The 20,079-nt window shown below is 45.0% G+C and overlaps 1 protein-coding gene across 1 annotated transcript; it reads right to left on the bottom strand.

Moving 5' to 3' along the window:
- Nucleotides 1-209: 209 nt before the first annotated feature.
- MCM3AP (minichromosome maintenance complex component 3 associated protein) lies at nucleotides 210-20,077 on the bottom strand (the record flags this gene model as incomplete). The annotated part of the gene is made up of 27 exons (XM_008639013.1): nucleotides 210-1,700; nucleotides 1,814-1,964; nucleotides 2,599-2,793; nucleotides 3,412-3,541; nucleotides 4,026-4,283; nucleotides 4,402-4,792; nucleotides 5,590-5,687; nucleotides 6,017-6,275; nucleotides 6,696-6,849; nucleotides 7,250-7,384; nucleotides 8,108-8,176; nucleotides 8,477-8,674; nucleotides 9,078-9,230; nucleotides 9,381-9,494; nucleotides 10,160-10,291; nucleotides 11,069-11,169; nucleotides 11,811-12,001; nucleotides 12,815-13,059; nucleotides 13,519-13,679; nucleotides 14,256-14,418; nucleotides 14,605-14,873; nucleotides 15,088-15,285; nucleotides 15,674-15,813; nucleotides 16,788-16,984; nucleotides 17,745-17,892; nucleotides 19,161-19,239; nucleotides 19,874-20,077. Coding segments are annotated over 27 exons (4,692 nt in total), but the record flags the coding sequence as incomplete, so codon positions are not given.
- Between the last annotated feature and the right edge of the window lie 2 nt (nucleotides 20,078-20,079).

Genomic DNA, 20,079 nt, shown 5'->3' with positions numbered 1-20,079 from the left:
CTGCACGCGTGGGTTCGAATCCCACCCTCGTCGAGATTTTGCTGCTGCCCTGGGTCCCCCATCCACAGGTAAACTATATGGGGGGGCCGGGAGAGAGACCAGCCCCCCCCTGCACTGATACCCCAAAACGCCCCCGGGTAAAAGACAGCAGCCACCCCCCTCCTCGAGAGCATCCCATATCATGAGCTTTTACAGAGGAACAAGGCACCTTTCAAGCCACTAAAAATTTTATTGAATACAAAACACAATTTACAGCAAATTATATGAGCCACACGCCCAAAGCTCTGTTAGGTTTTGACAGCTGGATTCCAGGTAAACTGAGAACATCAAAAGCAGGACACAGGCCTCCCTTCACATGGAACCAGTTAAACTCAACAAAACTCAGCCCAACAAAAGCATGTGGAGCAGGAACAGCCTCAAAGCACACACTTTCCAATTTAAATTTATTTCAACTTAGCATTAAGCTACTATTGCTATTTTGGGTTTAAGAGAAATAATACAAATGAAATGTTACTTTAGAAAACTGTAAAATTACTTTTTTGGAAGGCAATCAACAGTTTCAGACTACTGAGGATTTCAGCCGGGGTTGGGCACACTAGATAATCAGTTTAGTGCAGTAATTTATATTCCACCAGGCAGAAGGCTCTGTTTGAGAAAAATTGGCTGATTTTGTAAGAAAAATAAAAAGATTAGCTGTATAGGAATACTGCAGACATGAAGTACATCTTCATATTATTTACTGGGAATTAAACTAAAACCAAATGCCTTCAACTTCCAAAGGCTTTTAAATGCTGGAGAATGCAGGCAATCTGCTCTTCCAAAAAAAAAGGAAAATTGTTTCTCCATAGCTGTTTACTGAAGACTACTGTTTTCCAGCATGACATGGAATCTGTGGAATAAACACCTCACACCCGTTTTTAATGCTGAAAACATTGAATAAAATAGAACTTGGGCCCAGAAGAACAAAAATTCTTCTGGATGTGCACTGAGCAACAGGAAGTATAAACAAAAACATGGCCAAATGCTGCTCCAACTTGAGAATCATAGTTTTGACATTCCTGGGAACAGAATAGGAACTTTAAACCACAGTGCTGCTGCAAGGCAGTTCCTGCATGAAGGAAGCACAGACTGAGACAACATTTCAGGGACTGTCTGTGGAGAGCAATTGGTCCAGTGCTCCCACAGACCCATGCTACCCTACAGCTGAACCTGATAAAGCTGTGTTTGCCCACAATGCTGTGGAGAGCTGGGAGAAACAAAAAACACCACTGCCATTTAAGGCCTTCCAAGAAAAAGCATTTGACTCGTCTCCGTGCCTGTGGAGCAGAAAAGGAGGGAGTCCCAGACCATCCATGACACGGGGCTGCGTTGGCCCTGTGCAATGCAGCCACGTGAGAAGGGCCAAGGGCCCAGGCCCCACGGCTGCTCCATGTTCTCATCCCAGGAGAACACCTGCTTGTTCTGGAACGTGCCCCAGGAGTGCACCTGTTCAATCACCTGGACATGGATTTCTTTCCTGAATCTCCGTGTCTCAGCTCGGCTCAAATGTCCACCATGTCCACCAGAGCAGAGAGGTGGAGCTCGGAGGCAGCCTCAGCCTCCTCGGTGGCTCTGAGGAGCTGCTGCAAGTGTTTGAGTCTGTCCGACAACGCAGGGCTTCGCTCCAGTTCCAGAACCTTGTGTCCCTCCTGACCCCCAGCCTGGGCAGAAAGAGATGAGACTGAGACTTTCTCCCAAGGTAATTCCCACTACAGGTTTTGCAGCTACTGCACTCCTCAGAGCTTTAGTTTAGCTCAGAACCACCTTCTCTTACCTCTTGAGCAGCTGACATGGGAGTCTTCACCAAGGGGCAGGTGGCAGCTGGGGTGGAGAGCAGAGATTGGGGGAGGTAGAGAGGAAGACCCAAGAGATCCCCAAGGGGCTCCATGTCCTTAGCTAGGTATCGCTGCAGCTGTTCTTCAAACCTGGATGGGAAGGGCAAGAGCACCAGTCAGATGGCAGCCTGGATTTGTCCCTGTAACCGATGTGTTACACTTAGAGGGGTTTTTTGGGTTCAGAAGCATCTGATTTCCACAGCCATATTCAAACAGTCTGATGTACCCCACTGCAACTATCGAAATCCATCACAGAAGAATGCGGTACAGAAAGGAGCCACACAGACTGAAGAGACTCAACTTATGGGAAGGCAGAAGAGACAAAAACCTCTTGGACTAACCTCAAAAGCTTTAGTACTTCACCTTTGTGATCTGCATTGCTACGACCTGACATCCCAGAGAGGACTTTGTAGACATTTGTGACACTGGGGGACACACAGACCACTGTACACACTGTACTGCTTCAGGTCTGGTGGCGTGACTGACCATAGAGTTTCCAAACACTGCCGACAGCTCCAAGAACTTCTACCATCCTGGACTGTTCCCATGACGCACAGAGGAGGTAATAGGGAACTGCACTTTTGTGCTAGATGAAATCAGATGGAACTCGAGACAGTCTGGGCTCTTTTCTAGCACAGTTTAACTTCCTATTCCATACAAGTTACAAATTGTTTACAACCCTGGGCTGGAGCTGCAAGGAAAAGATGCTGCTCTGGGAACTTACCTCTTGTTTTCTATTTTTTCCCGTTTCAGCTGTGCCAACGGACACTCCTGGGCCAAGGATGTGTCTCTGAATTCATCTGTGCTGGGAATGCTCACTTTCTGACCTGGCAGCATGCTCATGCCGGAGCCATATGGACCCGGCACCATGGAGATGCTGTAGGGTTTCTTAAAAGACTTGGGAGATTTTAGGTTTGACCTGAAGGACGCAGGAAAAAAAACAACAAGCAAAACCACATGAATTGGTATGTGTTGGGTTTTCCCTATTAGCTTGAAGCTTGGAAATAGCAGGGAGTGAGAAGCGATCATTTGGAGAAATAATGCCCGTGTGCCAGGGTCCAACACACCACCACCTGTGCATGGGATTAGAGAGGAACTTATCTGACAAGAGCACAGGATTCACCCCAAACATCACTCACTACACAGCAGAGCTGCAGCTAGACTTCCAAGAGGGAAAAGAGTGGCTAGGGAAGTGAGCTAGATTTGACACCTCAAATACTTTATTGCCACACAGCTCTAAGGCATCCTTCCCCCTCAACCTATCTAGCATTTTCTCAGACTCACACTATTTTCCCTCCATGCTTTGCACAACTCCAAAGCCTCAGCAGCAGGTTTTTTTGGCAGAAGTTAATTTCTCCACTTAGACACTTTCAGCACTCCCCAAGCAATCCTTTCTCTGAGAGCTGAGTAACCCTGTACAAATAAAATCTGCTTACTACCCTGTTTCAGCTTGTACATCATTTTAGGGGAGATGTACGCAAGCAGGTTCTGGGAAGATGCCAAGTGCTGGTTTTCAGCACCATGCAGGCTCCCTCACCTCTCGTGGCCTTGCCGGATCTCCTCCTGCGTCCTCAGCCTGGCTTGATCCCACGAGAAAGGCACAGTGTAGTTCTTTAAATGCTCCTTGAAGAAGTACACACGAATCTGACCGTCCTTACTTACTGCTTCTGTGAATAAACCCAAGCCCAACGTTTATCATTTGCACAGGTTCTCTCCTTCAGAAGAGAAGCTCAGTATTAAAAGGGCAACTTGGGAGAAAAACGATTGTTCACTTTCAAACAGGTTTCAAACACAGTCTGGGACAAACTTCATTAATCAATGGAAGTGATAATTAACTGTGGCAGCCTGCCCTCCATGCTCACATGGCTTCTGAGGGGTAACTCTTGGCCTTTGCTTAATGCAAACCCTCTCCCACTGGGAGGGCAGGGCTGAAAGACTTTGACCAGAGCCACGTTTGCAGTCACAGGATCAAGTCAAGCCACAACCAATACTAAATACACACTCCAGAGAGAAGACACGTGCAGAACACAGCAAGACCACAGCTGCCTCCCTGCTACACATCACGTGCTGCTGTATGTAAAGGCACCGCTGGCAACATATTAAATACCATCACAAAAGAAGCATCATCCATGCTGCAGGAGGACACGATACCTGGAGCAATAGGTAGTTTGGGTGGTTTCCAGTCTCTCAGTTTATGATCAATACAGACTGCCAAGATACAATCCCAAGGAATCTCATCAACAGAAGGTCCATCTTCATCAGAGTTGCCAGTTGTTCTGGTTTTCCAATTTTGGTAAGTTTTCCTCAGCAGATTCTCCACCTGAGACTGGATCAGTGGTTGAGTGTGGGAAGAACTTGCAATCTGTGAGACATACTGAAAAATCATGTGGCAAACAGGACGCCAGGGAGCTGTGGAACAAAAAAGCCCAAATTAAGCTGCAAGAATTTGTGACAGAACCTACACTGCACAGGCACATCTTGGAGAACAACGTGCTGCCAAGAAGATACTGGAGTGTGAAGTACCTACCACGTAAAGGAGGCAGATCTAGGTATGGGATCTGGAAGGACAGCACAGCCTTCTTCAGCCAGGCCAGGTGATCTGGCATGTTCCACTGCAGGTGGGGCAACACCTTGTTACCCCCAGCTTCTGAAAACTCTGTGACAGGCCAAGACAAGTCACAAAGGTGCTCTGAGGATGCCACATCTGACAGGAACTGCAGCACGCTGTTGTAGAGCTCTATGATGACCCCAGGCTCCTGGGGTGGCAGTCCAGCTAAACGCCTCTCCTTCCAGTCGTGGTAGAAACGCTTGCCAAATTCTCTATCAATCCCATCCTCAATGTACTCTTGAAGGGTCTGGCTGCAGAGCTCAAGGGAGGCAGGACACTGGGATACCAGCCAGCCCACAGCGGCAGAGACCTACGACACACAAAAGAGGGAGGGTTGGAAACTGCTCTGCAATGATCGGGACACAAAGGATTCAATCCTGCAACCCTAAGTTTGAATAACACTCTCCAAGAGAATATGCAGCAAAAGGCCAATAAATCAGGTATCATTATACCAATATTTGCAACAGTAATTCTCCAGCTAGGTGGCCACAAACTGAATTTCCACACAGCAGGCTCAGGAACAGACAAAAAAGAGGCTGTTCACATGAGGTATAGGTATGCAGTGGAATTCCCTGCTGCAGGATGCTGGGGTTGTTGAAAACTTATCCAAGAAAAATTGGACAGATTCACAGAAATCCGTGCAGGGTGACTATACCATGTCTGATCATGGCAGTCCTTGAAGTGCAGACCTAAGTTGTGAAGGTTTGTGGGGGAGCATCACTCTGGGCTTGTCAGGGAGAGATCTGTACAATCTTCTTTGTGTACAGAACATGAGAGGATAGAGGCATCTCAGTCCCATCCACCAAGATGGGGTAACTCTGGGTAATCTCACAGCAACCAGAAGAGCTACAAAGGGTCCTCTGCATTTTAGGTCTAAGAGCTTAAGGATAAAAAGGTTTACCCACCATCAGCACTACTCTGTTGAGCAGTAAGACAGGCAGGGCTGACAAGAGTGGGTTTAGGTAATCCATGAATTTTGGTCTCAGTGCAGTTTTCAGTATTACATTAAATTGGGGTTTTTTGTAGCAAATAGCACTGATCTCTGGTCAGTGAAAATACAAAAGTCACAAATAATGGAAAGTAATTCCTGAATCTTGCTGTTCCTACCTTTCTGGTGCCTTCTAAGTCATTGACAGAGCCTGGGAGCTCTACAATGGTGTAGTCTGAAATAAGTTGGGCTGAAATCAAGTCCTGGAGCATCAAACCTTGAAAAGTAAGAAAACTCATCATGTACACAGAGAAAGAACGCAAGTCCTTGGACCATGTGCTCTGCATTGCATTCACTGCATAGCTGCTCCCCTCCATCTCTGCCCACAGGCTCTCAGGATCAAATACTGTGTGTGAAGGAAAACTGGAAGCCAAAACTGGTGAGCTCTTAAGACCTCAAGATTTTTAGGGAAGCTCTGGGAAGTGCTGTACTTCACAGCTTCTCCCTTTACTGGATGATGTAATGAGAGGCTGCACCAGCCACAACACTTCTACTTGGGGCAGCCCTAAACATTCATACTTTCAAGACACAAAAATAATTACGTACCATCTTCTACTTCTTTCTCCATGGCCTCCTCTTCCTGACTGGGGACTAGAACCACCAAGGGAACTATGGGGTGGAAAGGTTTGGCCTGAAGCAGCTGTTTCAGCTGCAGCAAAGCTGAAAGCCAGTAAACATCATCTTCTGCAACATCTTCACTCCTAACTCGGGGGGGCAGGAGAAGAACAAGGCCACCAGTCCCAAGCAAGTCCTTTTGTGTCTCAGCCATATCGAGCTCTGAGTCAGAGAGCGCACCATGTGCCACCTAGACAGGCAACAAAGATGACAACAGTGAAGTAGCTAAACAAAGCTATTTTCACACCAATATCTGCAGTTTATTGTCACTGCCATTCAGCTTTCATGTCCTTTTCCAGGAGCTCTACACAGCCTAAGATGACAAGCTGTTGTCAGGGCAACATGGATGTGTCTGATAGATGAGCTGAGCAGAGAGTATCCTTCAGCACCTGCTCTGGGACCAGGAATTGATGATTCAGATTCTGCCACTGCAGGTATTTCTCAGCTGATTGAAACCAAAGAAGAAAAATCCATCTTTTTTCAGACCTTTTCAACAACCCTATCCCTCCCAGTATCATCTCCCTCCATCTGACAGGACACAATATCCACTGGAAAAGAGCCCACCCTACTCTTATGGCCTCTTAGGTATCATGAAATTGTTCTCACCTACCTTGATGCACACACTGACTTGAATGCTTCTGCTGCCCTGCATGACATGAGAACTAAATAACATCAGTGTTTGAATTTTGCCGTCTGTATGTGAAGCATTTTTCTCACAGATTTTGTCTCCCATAAACTTGGCTTTCAACCAATCCATCAGTATCCTAGCAAACAAAAAGGAGGGCTTTGGGGGGTTTTGTTGTCAAAACTGGCATTTTAGGGTTTTAGTATCAGCACCTCTAAGATACCACAGTCTATCATAATTCTATATATTTAGGTTATGATAAATAGCCCTAATAAATAGCTATAAATTTTCACGAAGTTATCATCTATCAAGGTTTTGTTTTCAGTATGAGCAAAAGGAATTAAACAACGTTAGAAAATACAGATCACTGTAATAAATTACAGCTATATTGTTTAGAGTGCTCTGGAGGAAAAAAAACAAGCTGGAAATTTGACATGGTACAGGCAAAATTACATCAAGGACTGTGTATTACTGATCTTCTTCTACCTAAATAAAAGAAGTTTGAGAAAGGGACCCAGCAGTCAACTCCTTCAACCTACCTATTGGGATCATCCTTGGAATATTCATCATCACTGGGCAAAACCAAGAGTGCCTTCCAAAAAACGTGTTCTTGTTGAACTGGAATATGTTCTGTGATCAACGAGACGAGATCCAGGGGAGTCCAAGCTAAATCACTTAAAGAGAGACAAAAAAAACTGGTGAAAAGATCCACCCCAGGGCTCTTTCCCACCTGAGGAATGTCTGCCTTGCACTGAACAAGTTACAATACTGCAAGTAGCGACTGTTCAGTTAATTCTTTAGATCTGTTGCTCATCCTTCAGGAACTGCAGCTGCTAAATCTGATACATGAGCCTTACTCTGGGAATTTCAGGAGCACATGTGTACTGCTTTACTTCCACACTGATCCAACACACGCCCAGGCCACTGCAGAGCATGAGGAGCCATGGGAAGCCAGACCTCCTGCTGCACTTCAAACATCTCAATCGGTATTTTCCTGCCACAAGCCAGGTCACTGATAGGTCACTTACTCCTCTCCCCCCATAGCCCATCTGAGACCCCATCCCACCCAGGTACAGAATCACACCCCATAGTACCCATCAGATCCTTAAAATTACACCAGGGAGGATCATCTGGCCCAACACTTCCACTAATTTAGTGGAAGGTGTCCTTGCCCATGGTGGGGGGATGAACAAAATGATCTTTAAGGTCCTTTTCAACCCAAACTGTCCTATGGTTCTATGACTTTCCTGTTCCCTCTATTCCAAAATACTCCCGGGAGCAAGGCTGCAAGTGGACACTCAGGCATGGTTAGCCATACCTTTTGGCCATTTCTGCTATCTCTGGCACGTCTGTTGCAGCTTGCTTCTTAAGAAAACAAGAACCAAACCCCAGCCTACCTTACCAACTGCTGGTAGAAGTGCTGAACTTTAATTTCATGCACTGTCTTGTTTCTCAGCCAGTTCAATCTGGAAACAAAATATTCTTGGCTGTATTTTTTGGTGTAAAACAGGTACTTTAAACAAATATAAGAAACACTGAGGCCCGGGAAATATTACAGAGGCTTCAGAAAGTTGCTGTTAATAGAAGAATTTATTTGGATTTTCAGTCTTGGTCATGGCATTTGTGGAGAAAGTCTTTTGGGGGCTATTTAAGAACAAACAGTTCTGCAAACCCACCAACATTCACAATGGAAGAATTTTTGGTAACTTATCTTCCTAAAATCAACCAGATTGCCAACTGATGCCACTGGAAGTATCCTTACTTACCTCGTGCAAGAGATTCCCAACTTTCCTCCATTCCCCAGGTTTACAAATCTCTTGCACAAGTTCTCCATGGCTATAGGCCACTCTGCACTGGGGGACAGTGCTTTCAGCTGATGTTTGGAATCCAAGCCACAGGGAGCAGCTGGAAATGCCCTCATCTGACGTTTCAACTTTGTCCGAGCTGCCACTGCTTCCCTCCACCTTTGGAAGAGAACAGATAAATAGGTCACATTCACAAACTCTTCTGCAGACCTTTGTCATCAGGTATTTGTACCATGGACACCACAACAACCACAACACACTGAGCAGGTGTCCAGGAAAACCACTGATCAACAGAAAGAATACAAGGATAAACTATTACAAGTTTCTAGGCAGAATGAAGCTGGAATCTCTACCAAGCTCATTACCTGACTACAACAAGGTGTGGTTCCCTGCCCACATACAGTAATTTAGCAGAGGCTGGTACTAAGACTGTAAGGTCTACCCTTATCATGGAGGTAAGGTCTCAAATAGAACACAACCAGACAGCTGTAGTTCCATCTCTGTTAACTGCTCCATGCCAGTGCTCCCAAGAGAAGCAGCTAGTCCCAGGGTGGTGACTCACCGTTTTAAGTACTTGCAGAAACACTGGAGCTCCTGAAGGGTTTCCTTGGCAATCTGGAAAATCTCATCCTCCAGAAAGAGCTCCATGAAGTGGCCACACACTTCTTCTGAACACCGGGCAATCCGGGCTTGCCGGTCTCTTTCTGAGGCACATCTGGTTCCAAATAAAACAAACCAAGATTCTGCTGAGGTGAAGACCTCCAGCAAATGCCAATTCAATTGGCTGAGATGCAAACAGGGAAGTCCATCACATTTAGGAAACCTTTGGGAAAGCAAACACCAGCATGCAGCACGTTGTACACACCTTAACTCATTGGTTGAAGCTTCTTTAACACATTCCTTTATTACTTCTTCCATTAATTCCATACCCACCAACTGGCTCAACTGCTTTATTAACTCTTCTCTTTCCTGCTTTTGCCTGGAAGGACAGAGAAAAGATTTACACAAGTGAAAAAATTTACACTGGCAAACCTGCTGCTTAGCTACACAAGCACCACACGCAGCGTCAAACAGCTAATTCACCTAAAATTGATATCCCAGTATCTGGTTTCTAAATAAACAACTTTGCATGGAGCCAGGTTTCCCTCAAAACCACGGATGACCATAGGGTTCCTTAAGCAACCTGGTCTAGTAAGTGGCATCCCTGCCCATGGCTAGGATGGAACTACATGATCTTTATGGTCCTTTCCAAACCAAACCATTCTAGGATTCTATTTATTCTTACCCCAATAAGCTACAAACAAGTAGCTCGCTCAGAAGGAAAAGTTCCTGCATGCAGCAGGGCCAGGATGCATGTCCCTTTCTGGAAGCTCTGGATAAATAACAGTTCCTAAAATTCCCACCCACCATTTTCACAATGGCTCTGAGGCTGCCAAAATGCTAACTAGCAGATCACCTGAGAATGCAGAGGGGAACCCTGCCTCCACAGTCCCAGGGGAGTTTGAGGTGAGACTGTTCTGCTCCTGTGGCAGAAAGACACAGGGCTTGAGCAGAGGCACAAGGACTCAGGTTGGCACCTGCTGGCCTTATGTTGTCCAGGGTGTACCCAGCCCACCCTGCCCCACAGCAAAAGCCGTGCCTCACCTCTCCTCCTCCACTCTGCGCTGTTCCTCCTGGACACGCTGCCTTTCCACACTGACCACATTTCCAGCCACTTCTCTGAGGATCTCCCCCATCACTTCAGTCACGAGTTCCTCCACGGTGGCCTCTGAGGCGCTGTGCAGAAACAGCAAATCTCTTCTCAAAGCCAGGTTTTCATGCAAAGCCCCAAGTCTATGCTTTTCTCAGCCACACCTTGCTCTTTGTGGTGGGCTGATTCCAGCCATTAGCCAAGCACCCACACTGATACTGGCTCACTCCCCTCCCCACACTGGGACAGGGAAGAAAGTAGGAAGAAAAAAGGAAAACTCACGGATGGAAATAAATAAACTGTAATGCAGAAAGGGAACACCCCCACTCCCCCATCAAGCAAAATAAATGTAGCCCAGTCATCGCTTCGCACAGGAAGAGCAGTGCCCAGAGGGTATTCAGCTAATGTCCACCCTGAAAGCCGCAGATCTCCCAACTTCTTCCTCTAACCCAGTTTTATTGCTGACCATGACATCACATGGAATGGACCAACAATTGTTTGGGTCACATCCCACATCTACGACTCTACCAACTGCCCTGGAGAGGAAATGTTTATGAGAATCAGAGAAGGAGCCAGATCTGGACTTGCTCCTCTTGTCCCCCTTTGGGCACCTTCCCTTCCACAACAGAGGTTTCTTGCCAGACAAAGCTTCCAGAAGTTTGGGTCAGCCTCCCCTTAGGCTAGAGCTGGGATGTGACAGACATCTGAAGAAAGGTCTGCTTTCCCTTCCACTGCATCAGTAACACGGTCTCCACCACAGACCTGGCAGTGCTTAGTTTTACCATCTTCACACACGGTGCTGCTACGGCAAGGGGCAGCTGTGGTGACAGACTCCAGGAGAACCAGCAATAAATGCTCTTTACCAGATGGCAGCAACCACATAAGCTGCTCCTGCTCTGCCCACTTCTCTGCACTCTCCTTTGAGGACGTCATGCACCAGCCCATCCACCACTTCGGCGATGTCCTGCAACACAGCAGAGGAAGCAGCTGAACCAAGGTGCAGTCCTTCTCAGGATGGAACTGGGAGTAAACTGGGAGTAAGGCTCTCCAGCCTTGCTTAATTGACTGTAATTCACAGCATCATCTGTATTTCTGCTTACAAACTGAGCCAACTTGACCAAACACAACAGCCTGCAAACTTCAGACTATTCAGACTATCTAAAAGGTTAGTAACAGCCCAGAAACAAAAGCAGATTTTTGTACTAAATACGGGCCAGTCAATTTAGGAAATCATAACTAAGGAGAGAGACTCCTATTTTTTTACTTTAGACTTCCATTCTAGCTGATTTAATTCCAAATGATCAGGTCTAACCTTCACTGTCATTTACCATTATCTAGGTAGAATATGGCAACTGTACTGTACAAAGCAATGAGACACCGAGACTGGTTCAGCATCAGCACACAAAAACTTGTGTGGGAGGGAGAAAAACAGCACAGGTACATGGGGTACACATTCAAGACCCAGCATTCATGGTCACGTACCCACAAGAAGAAACTTTGTCATGTCTCATCTGACATACATGCACATTCCAGAAAAATGAAATACCCTTAGAACTTGGTTACCTTTTACTGTATTTCACAGATCTTTCCCAAATATTTCCCTACCGTGTCCGAGTAGCCAGGCTGAGGCTTTGAAGGGGGAGGCTCAGGCTGTGCCGCAGGCTGGGAAATGGGCTGTGCAGGAGGCAGGACTGGCACCAGCTGACGAGGCAACAGTGAGGGCAGAAGATGAGCTGGGGGCTGGACTCTTACTGCTGTGGCCTCTAAATCCACACCTCTGCTTTCCACTCTTCCTTCTTGAGAGGGGAGAGGAGAAAAATTCAGGAAACCAGATCAATCACAAACAGAAGCAGATCTTTTCTTCAAAAAGCTGGCTTGTGTGATAAAACTCGGGAGGTCATAAAATAAATCCGTAACAGCAGCTTGTTGCCTTAAAGTTAAAAATATATCATAGAAACTATTTTATATTTATAAATGTTTTATGCAAAACAATTAAAAATTTAATTGCACATTATCCCCAGTAGCAAGCACATATATTTCCAAAAAAGCAACTGTTTTAAGTCAGGCACATCTGGCACCTACACACACTATCTGTACTTCCAGCAAGGACAGAAAAGCACACATTCAGCCAACCTGAAAACTGACATGTTTATACACACAGTGCAACAAACAGCTGCAAATAAAAACATGCAAACTGCAAAGGGAAGTTGGCTTTCTGAAGTAGTCAAACATTTGTTATTTCACTTATGTTGGCAAAATTTGGATCAATAGTGTATTTCCTGAATTGGGAAATACATTTTAATAATCAGGTTGTTCTTGGCTTTTACAGATACATAAATACACCTGAGCAACCTGGTCTAGTGGAAGGTGCCTCTGCCATGTCAAGGGTGCTGGAACTAGATGAGCTTTAAGGTCCCTTCCAACTCAAACCATTCTGTGACTCTCTTATGACTTAAATTGTAATCCTTTCATTACATCTGAATTTCCATGCCATTTCAATGTCTGAGCCAAGAACAGTTCCTGCTCCGTACATTAAACCTGCTCACAGAACTGACTCAGCAGTGTGTTCTGAGCAGTACCTAAAAAACCCAAATGAGGTTTGCTCTCACCTGGTGCTTCCCCGCTGGGTTTTTGGCTACTGCCAGCCTGATCCACAGAGGTGCTTCCACCAATGTACTTGTTCTGCCCGTTGAAGCTGGACACGGGTACATGGTGGGGCACTGGGGGCAAGGGCCCCCCATTCACAACCTCCCCAACAGAGACAGTGAGCTTCTGGCTGACAAACGGGGATTTACGTGGTTTGGGTAATCCATCTGGCTCCAGGAAAGCTGAGCGATTCAGCTCCACGTAACCCCTGCGGAAAGTGAAAGTAACAACCAGGAGTACATCCTCAAAGCTCCAGTAACCTACGGGCTTTCACTTCTGAAACTTATTGTTTCTGAATGCTGACAGGAATAGACCACTAACTGGCATCCTCGAGGGGATTTTTCCTTCTCCAGTTCCTCAACGTTCCAAGTTTGGATCAACATTCCTTACAGTGTATGGATTTCCATGGCAAACATCTGTGAACTGCTGTTCTCCAACATCCTCTAACAGCCGGTTTGCACCGTTCAGCTTCATGCCACCCCACAGGCATCACTACAATGCCAGTTTCCCAAGAAGCAGAACTGTATCCTTCTTTCCTACAGAGACCCCATCCCTTGTTCTTGGCCTATTCTTTCTCTGGATCCAACCTTCAGGAGCAGCTCCCCCACATTACCCCTTTGCATGGCATCAGGCTAACCCTCCCAGGCATCATTTTCCTCACACTTACCCATCTGATACACTCAGCCCATAGTAACTTATAAAATCAGTTGCCTCCTCGCAGTCTTTGAACAGCAGCATGCGGACCAGGTGGTCCAAGGGGAACACTGTACTTCTCTGGGTGCTCACAGTGTAGGCAATATTGAGGGATTTGAGACCATCCTTACGAATCTGGGGGAAAAGGCCACGTAACTACTAGGAAAGAGCCCAAAATGTACTATAAAGTGTACAATAAACATGAAAATCGTGTTTAAATCCACCAGTACTTTGTCATCAAGTATACACACAAACAATTATTTCGATTTAACTTTCTTTCTAAATTCTATGCGCTTTGCTTTCTAGTTTCTGTTCCTCTTTCATGATATTTGTTCCGAGCATATCCCTTTGTGATTCTTGCACAGAAAAAACACCTTGCAAGGGCTTCTGAAACGGCAGGCTCGTATTTGCTTTGCAAGATTCTCAGGACTTCCCAATTATTTTTCAGGGAAACATGTATTCTCTGCTTCCCAATTATTTTTCAGGGAAACATGTATTTGTACACAATTACAAGAAAAAAAAAGCATTTCCGTATTTGCCTTTCATATCACAGCAGAAAGCTCCTGATAAATTTTTAACACTTCTGAAGAAGCAGTAACAATATTATTTTTAAGGCTCAATATCTACTAAGTTTTCTGCTGATTTTCCCCCAAATCCCAGACTGTCTTACTCATTAACACTTTAAAAAATATCCATCTGTCTTTTCCTCACCTGGTTGAAATAACAGTGTAAGAGGCAGGCATTCAGATAGGAAGCTGCTTGCACAAGCTTGAAAAACCTCACAAAATTGTTGCTGTTTAATGCAGCAAAAGCTTGAACTGCAAATCTAACTTCAGGCGAGTTTCTAACCTCTGGATGAAACTGCTGAACTTCTCTGTGGAACAAAAGACAGCGACAAACCTTTTGCTTCAATATTGAACAATCACAATTCAACAGCACAGAAATTAAAATGTAACAGCACAGAATTAAAATCAGGAGCATTACAATTTGTCTGGATTTAATTCTAAACTCAATTCTTCCCAGAGGCAAAGAGAGAAAACAAGTGATGTCTTGTTCCCACCTGAGAATATCACCCTTGTTGAGATTCAGCAAGACATTATAACCTCGGAACTCTGCTTCACTCTTGCAGTAAATCCCCTTGTTAGCCAAGTCCTGATACATCTCCTTCAAGCTCTGCAGGCATTTAGTCATGTTCTCATTGTTGATTTTGGCATCAAAGGAGGACATGGGCTCTTCACACAAGTGGTGAGCACAGTGGATGTGAAAGCGAGTGCACTTCTCAATCAAAGACACCATCAGCGGGTTGCAGAGGTGTTGCTGGGTTATGTCCTAACAGAATGATAGAGAGTTCATTACATGTCTTTTTAAACTAGTGGAAGAGCACAGTCACCTGGCAGTACCTCTGGAAAACCCATTTCACTGTGCTTTGAGTTACTCTGCAATTCAAAACGTTTCAACAACTATTGCTTTTTGCTTCCCTTTTTTACAGCACGATGGGATCTTTTGCTTTTTATCACCAAACATCTCCATCCACAGTGCTTACCTTTCTTATTCCACGCGTTCTGTTCCAGACGAAGTCATACCATTCTCGGTAGTTTCCTTCTCCTTGATCCATAATGTTTGTCACTAAATAGTCCATGGTCATGCTCAGCACCTCAGAGGGTCTCAGTTCATGGGGCAAAGGTTCCTCCTGATCTGCTGAAGACCTGCTATATTCCTTGATTGCTGCTGCATGATCCACCTGCAAGAGGTGAGGAAAAGAATCAAAATCCGAGAAGTATGTACGACTTTGCAGCAGTAGATTTCATCCCACCTATGCCTTTAACTTCAGTAAGGAGCAGACTACTGAAGCGTTGACTTAGTCTCCAACTCATAACCTTCAAGACGATATATGGTTACAGATAATTACATATAATAATGTAATTATAGCTTTGGAACTATAGTTCTAATTAACTACATAAAAGACATGACAGAGTGAAAAAGCAATTCTTGTTTTCCAATGGGGAATTGAAAGGTAATAATGAAACAGCCTACAGAATTTCTGCACCAGAATTAACCCTGTAATCAGCTAAACAATACTGACAGCTCCAATGAGCATCAGGCATACTGATATCCTGGGAATCTCATACCTTGTCAGATCCTAGAAGCAATTCAAAGATGCTGAGCTGGTTTCTTGTCTCCCTCATGTAACGCTCCTTTTCAGGACACATGTCTGGGCAAGTGCCAACAACAGTTTTTGCTTTGCCAAGATCAGTCCTTTTTATTCGAGCTACAAAAAAAAAGAAAGAAAGAAAGAAAGAAAGAAAGAAAGAGTTGAACAAACACAAAGCATCTCTTGGGTTTTGGTTTTTTTGCTTCACGATAAGCTATTACACTGATGTGCCAAAACATCCCTGAGCATGTACGGCTGTACCCAAACCTTGATACAGTCAGAAATGAGCAAGGACGGGGTTCTCCCCGCTCTGAGGCCTGTCCAGGGATTGCACATTTTGAGAGTTTTGCTGAAAAGACTGAAGCTTCTAAAAGATACCCAGCAATTTCAAAATTCTGCATTAAGTGGACAAGAAGTCTGTCAATATTAAAAGTAAGTTCTTAAATTAGAAGTAGGATCAGTTTTGAAACTGCAAGAACAGCTTGGAAGGCATTACAACGAGCACTGTGAAACAAAAGGACATTTTTTGAAATAATTCTCACCTGTACAATAGTTTGAATTTGGACAGATACTAGAGGGACTGGCACAGGTTGCTCAGAGAAGCTGTGGCTGCCCCACTCCTGCAAGTGTCCAAGGCCAGGTTGGACGGGGCTTGGAGCAACCTGGGATACTGGAGGGTGTCCCTGCCCATGGCAGGGGGTGGGAGTGGATGGGCTTTAAGGTCCCTTCCAACTCAAACAATTCTGTGGTTCTATGAAATGCAGTTCATTCATTCATAAGGCTTTGGGTAACTTTCTTTAAAGAATCTGTAAAGGTGCAGATCTCCCTACATGCCCTCTTCACAGAAGATGAACATTCTGCCCTTCTCTCTACACAAGAAATTGCATGTGCAGTAAGTAAAACAGATTTGTGTGTCTTACAAGAAAAAAATACAAAAAGTAATATATTAGGAGAGTATTTTACAGACTGTTCCACATTAAACACTCCTTTAAGAGTGTTTAAGTGTTTTAACAGCTTTGCCACAAAACCCGAACACTTACTTCTTTCCAGCAGAGAAGCAGATGTTACACTCATTAACTTGTGTTAATTACCTTGTCGCATGATTTTGTCCCTCTGGTCCAAGAGCCTGTATCTCTCTTCAGGTGTCTCAGCCACCAATCCCACCAGATTACTGAGGGACAACAGTGAAGCTCCCAAGCCCTCTGAGCTCTGCCCTTCAGAACTGGAATCAAACAGCTCGGCTTCAAACTGCAGCGCCTTTCGAAGGCCAGGCTTCTTTGCTGGAGAACTAAAACCAGAAAAGGTATTACTGAAAGGGTCTTAGAGGGGACAGAAATGGACGGCTCTTGTAGCATTTTGCATCACTATGGCACAGCAGTTTGTACTTTTAAGCTAGGAACCGGCTTGCTGGTGCAGAGATAAAACCAACACGCTTTCTATAGCAACAGAGATTATAAAAAAATTTTACAGACCCCAGATACAAACATAATTTTTAAATCAAGGAACATTGACTCATTCTCAACATATGACTAATTTTATAATTATGTATACATATCAAATGACTTTTGTCAGACTAGACACACCATTGAGGTATGACAAAGATCAACCTTGCCACTTCTGTGACTGCCACAAACCAGGAAGACTGTTCACTTGAAATGAGACAATGATCCAAACTACTCCAAAAAGGAGACTCTCATTCCACAGAACTCTAATTGCCTCCAAAGGAAACTGCTTGCTTGAGAAGCTCATTGAATCACGACCAGAGACAGTGTCATTACTGCTCAGTCCTAGCTGGGCTCTGCAGTGTTTGTTCACTTCCCTCATGCCTCACACATGCTTTCACGAACAAAATCCAAAGTAGAAGACCCTAATAAGCCACTAAGAGTATCCTTCTGACAAGGTGTGAGAGCTGTGTGCTTCTAATTCAGACAAACCAGAAAAGAAGGTAAGCACCCTCCCTGAAGAGGGCATGACTATTTGGCACACAATGATCACCATTTTTCTCCAAGCTTTTCCTGCCAGGTGGATTCCCAGAGGAGAGGACATACCTTCTCCCAGGCATGACACTGCTGGCAGAGGATCTTATTAAAGGTTTTCTAAGAGGGGAATGCTGATAGCTTTGCTCTTCACTGCTTTGCCTTCCATCATCTTCACCTGCTTTCTTCTCCTTGGATGAAAATTCTCTTTTTGCTGGACCTGAAATGACACGTAAACATGAAACCAGGTACCTGCCAAGCAATTTAAGCAACAGCTCTTTCTTGACCTCTTTCTTGGGGTTGGTGGTGAAAACTAAGACTCCAAATCTTGTACATGCATGTAAAACTTCCACAACAGCTTGCACTAGGACCTGTATCAAGTTTCCAGCACTTGCTATCAAGATCATTGCTCTATAAAGAGTAAGTTTTTTTCAAGAAAATATCACTTAGCAGTAACAGTAATTATCAGTAAATGAAGTCTGATCCTCAACTGAATCAAAGTTCTCTCAGGTATGGGATATAATCCAAAAGTCATAACTCCGTATGGAATATGAATCCACTTCACCTGCATAAATCAAAGTTCCCAGTGCTCCTATTGAAAATATTTATTTCACATACCCAATCTTAAGACTCAGGTCAGCATGAGTTAACACTTGCAGGAAGGGAGAATTTCTTCTCCCAACAACAACTTTTCCATCAACTGGATTTCTTAAACCCTCCCAGCATAGTTATTTCAGAATGCTGCCACACGTGCTGCCACAGACATAACACCACGATAAAATGACACAGGCAAAGAGGCAGCCCTAGAGCTGCTGCTTCAAGATGTTAATTCTCGGGGAGACAACTCTGCAGCTGTTTGTTTTCTGGAAGGCAAGGCTGTGGTTGGTCAAAGCTGAGGTGAAATATTCATCTGCTGGCAGCTGAAGTGCACCCCCAGGCTAGGATCTCACAGGCAGACACACTGCACTCATGGAGCTAAAAAAAGGGAAGCACTTGACATTATAAGTATTGCCCTGGGGAGTGAACAATCTCCTCTTGCCCTAATCCCAACCACAGTCTGGAATCCAGGAATCTGGAATCTAAACTCTGTAGGATGTTCTCTTTTTTGGTTCAAACAGTGTCTAACTGTTGATACGCAGAACAGCAACGTCAGCAGACACTGCAGAGATTCTCAGGACACTTTCCTTAGGTTGGTTCTCAGAACCTTTTCCCGAAAGCTGGAAGCTCACATCCCAGTCCATGATCTGAGGCAGCAGCAAGGCATTTCAGACTGGGTTTTCCTACATCCCCAAAGAACATCCTACTTCTGGACAGAAGCACAAAGTTGAACATCACCATATTGCTGTTGTGTGACTGCTTTAAGGATTCAACCGTGATATCTCCTACTACGGAGATAATTTAGGTATCATTCTCAGCACAACAGGGATAAAAAAGAGCAGCTGGCACACTATTTATACAACACCCAGTAGTCTGGAAACACAGACTTACTTGTTTTCTTCTTTTGCCAAAATGTTACTATGTCTTTGTGCAATTCTTTCGCTTTTTTTCTGGCAAGAACTGCAGAGGCCTGAAAGAAAACAAAAGCAGAGCACGGAAACCTATTGGCATCACAACACTGAAACCCACAATGCAGTTTTTGCCAGAGAAACATTTACCGATTCCCAAAAAATTCTGGTTGCTGTATTTTAACCTCACTTAAGACCTACATGCAATCAGCTGAACTGGTCTCCACAAAAAATGCTGCTTTTCTACAACCAGGAGTGTAGTTTTCATCAGCGCTGGACCCACCCCAAGCACTCAGATTTAAATCTTTCTTCATGGGATCAGAGACTGGTTTGGGCTGGAAGGGACCAGAAAGACCATCCAGCTACATCCCCCTGCCATGGGCAGGGACACCTTCCAGTATCCCAGGCTGCTCCAAGCCCCGTCCAACCTGGCCTTGAACACTTCCAGAGATGGGGGAGCCCCAGCTTCTCTGAGCAACCTGTGCCAGGGCCTCATCACCTTCAAAGAATTTCTTCCTAACTCCTCTTTTAGTTTATACTGTTTCCCTTTGCCCTCTCCCAATCGGTCCCTGTAAAAAGCTGCTTTCTCTCTTTACTGTAAGCCCCCCCTTTAGACACTGGAAGGGGCTCTAAGGGATCCCTGGAGACTTCTCCAGGCTGAACACACCCAAGAGTAATGCCACTTCTGATACTCACGTGATCAAAAAAGTGGATAACAGCCATTTTTTTATTACGCCTGGTCATGATCCGACGAACTTTTACGAACTGGCCAAAGTGTTTTTCCAGTATGGTCCTGTCGTTGAGGTAGTCAGGGATGTTCTTGCACTGGATGGCCGTCAGCTCGGCGGCAGGCAGGCCCCCCAGACCCTCCGTGCTCTCGCTGCCGCGGCTCCGGCGAGCAG

Source organism: Corvus brachyrhynchos, unplaced genomic scaffold, assembly GCF_000691975.1.
Source record: "Corvus brachyrhynchos isolate BGI_N302 unplaced genomic scaffold, ASM69197v1 scaffold2498, whole genome shotgun sequence".
Classification (NCBI taxonomy): Eukaryota; Metazoa; Chordata; class Aves; order Passeriformes; family Corvidae; genus Corvus; species Corvus brachyrhynchos.
Note: the sequence above shows the minus strand (reverse complement) of the source record. Positions and strands in the feature narration are given on the sequence as shown.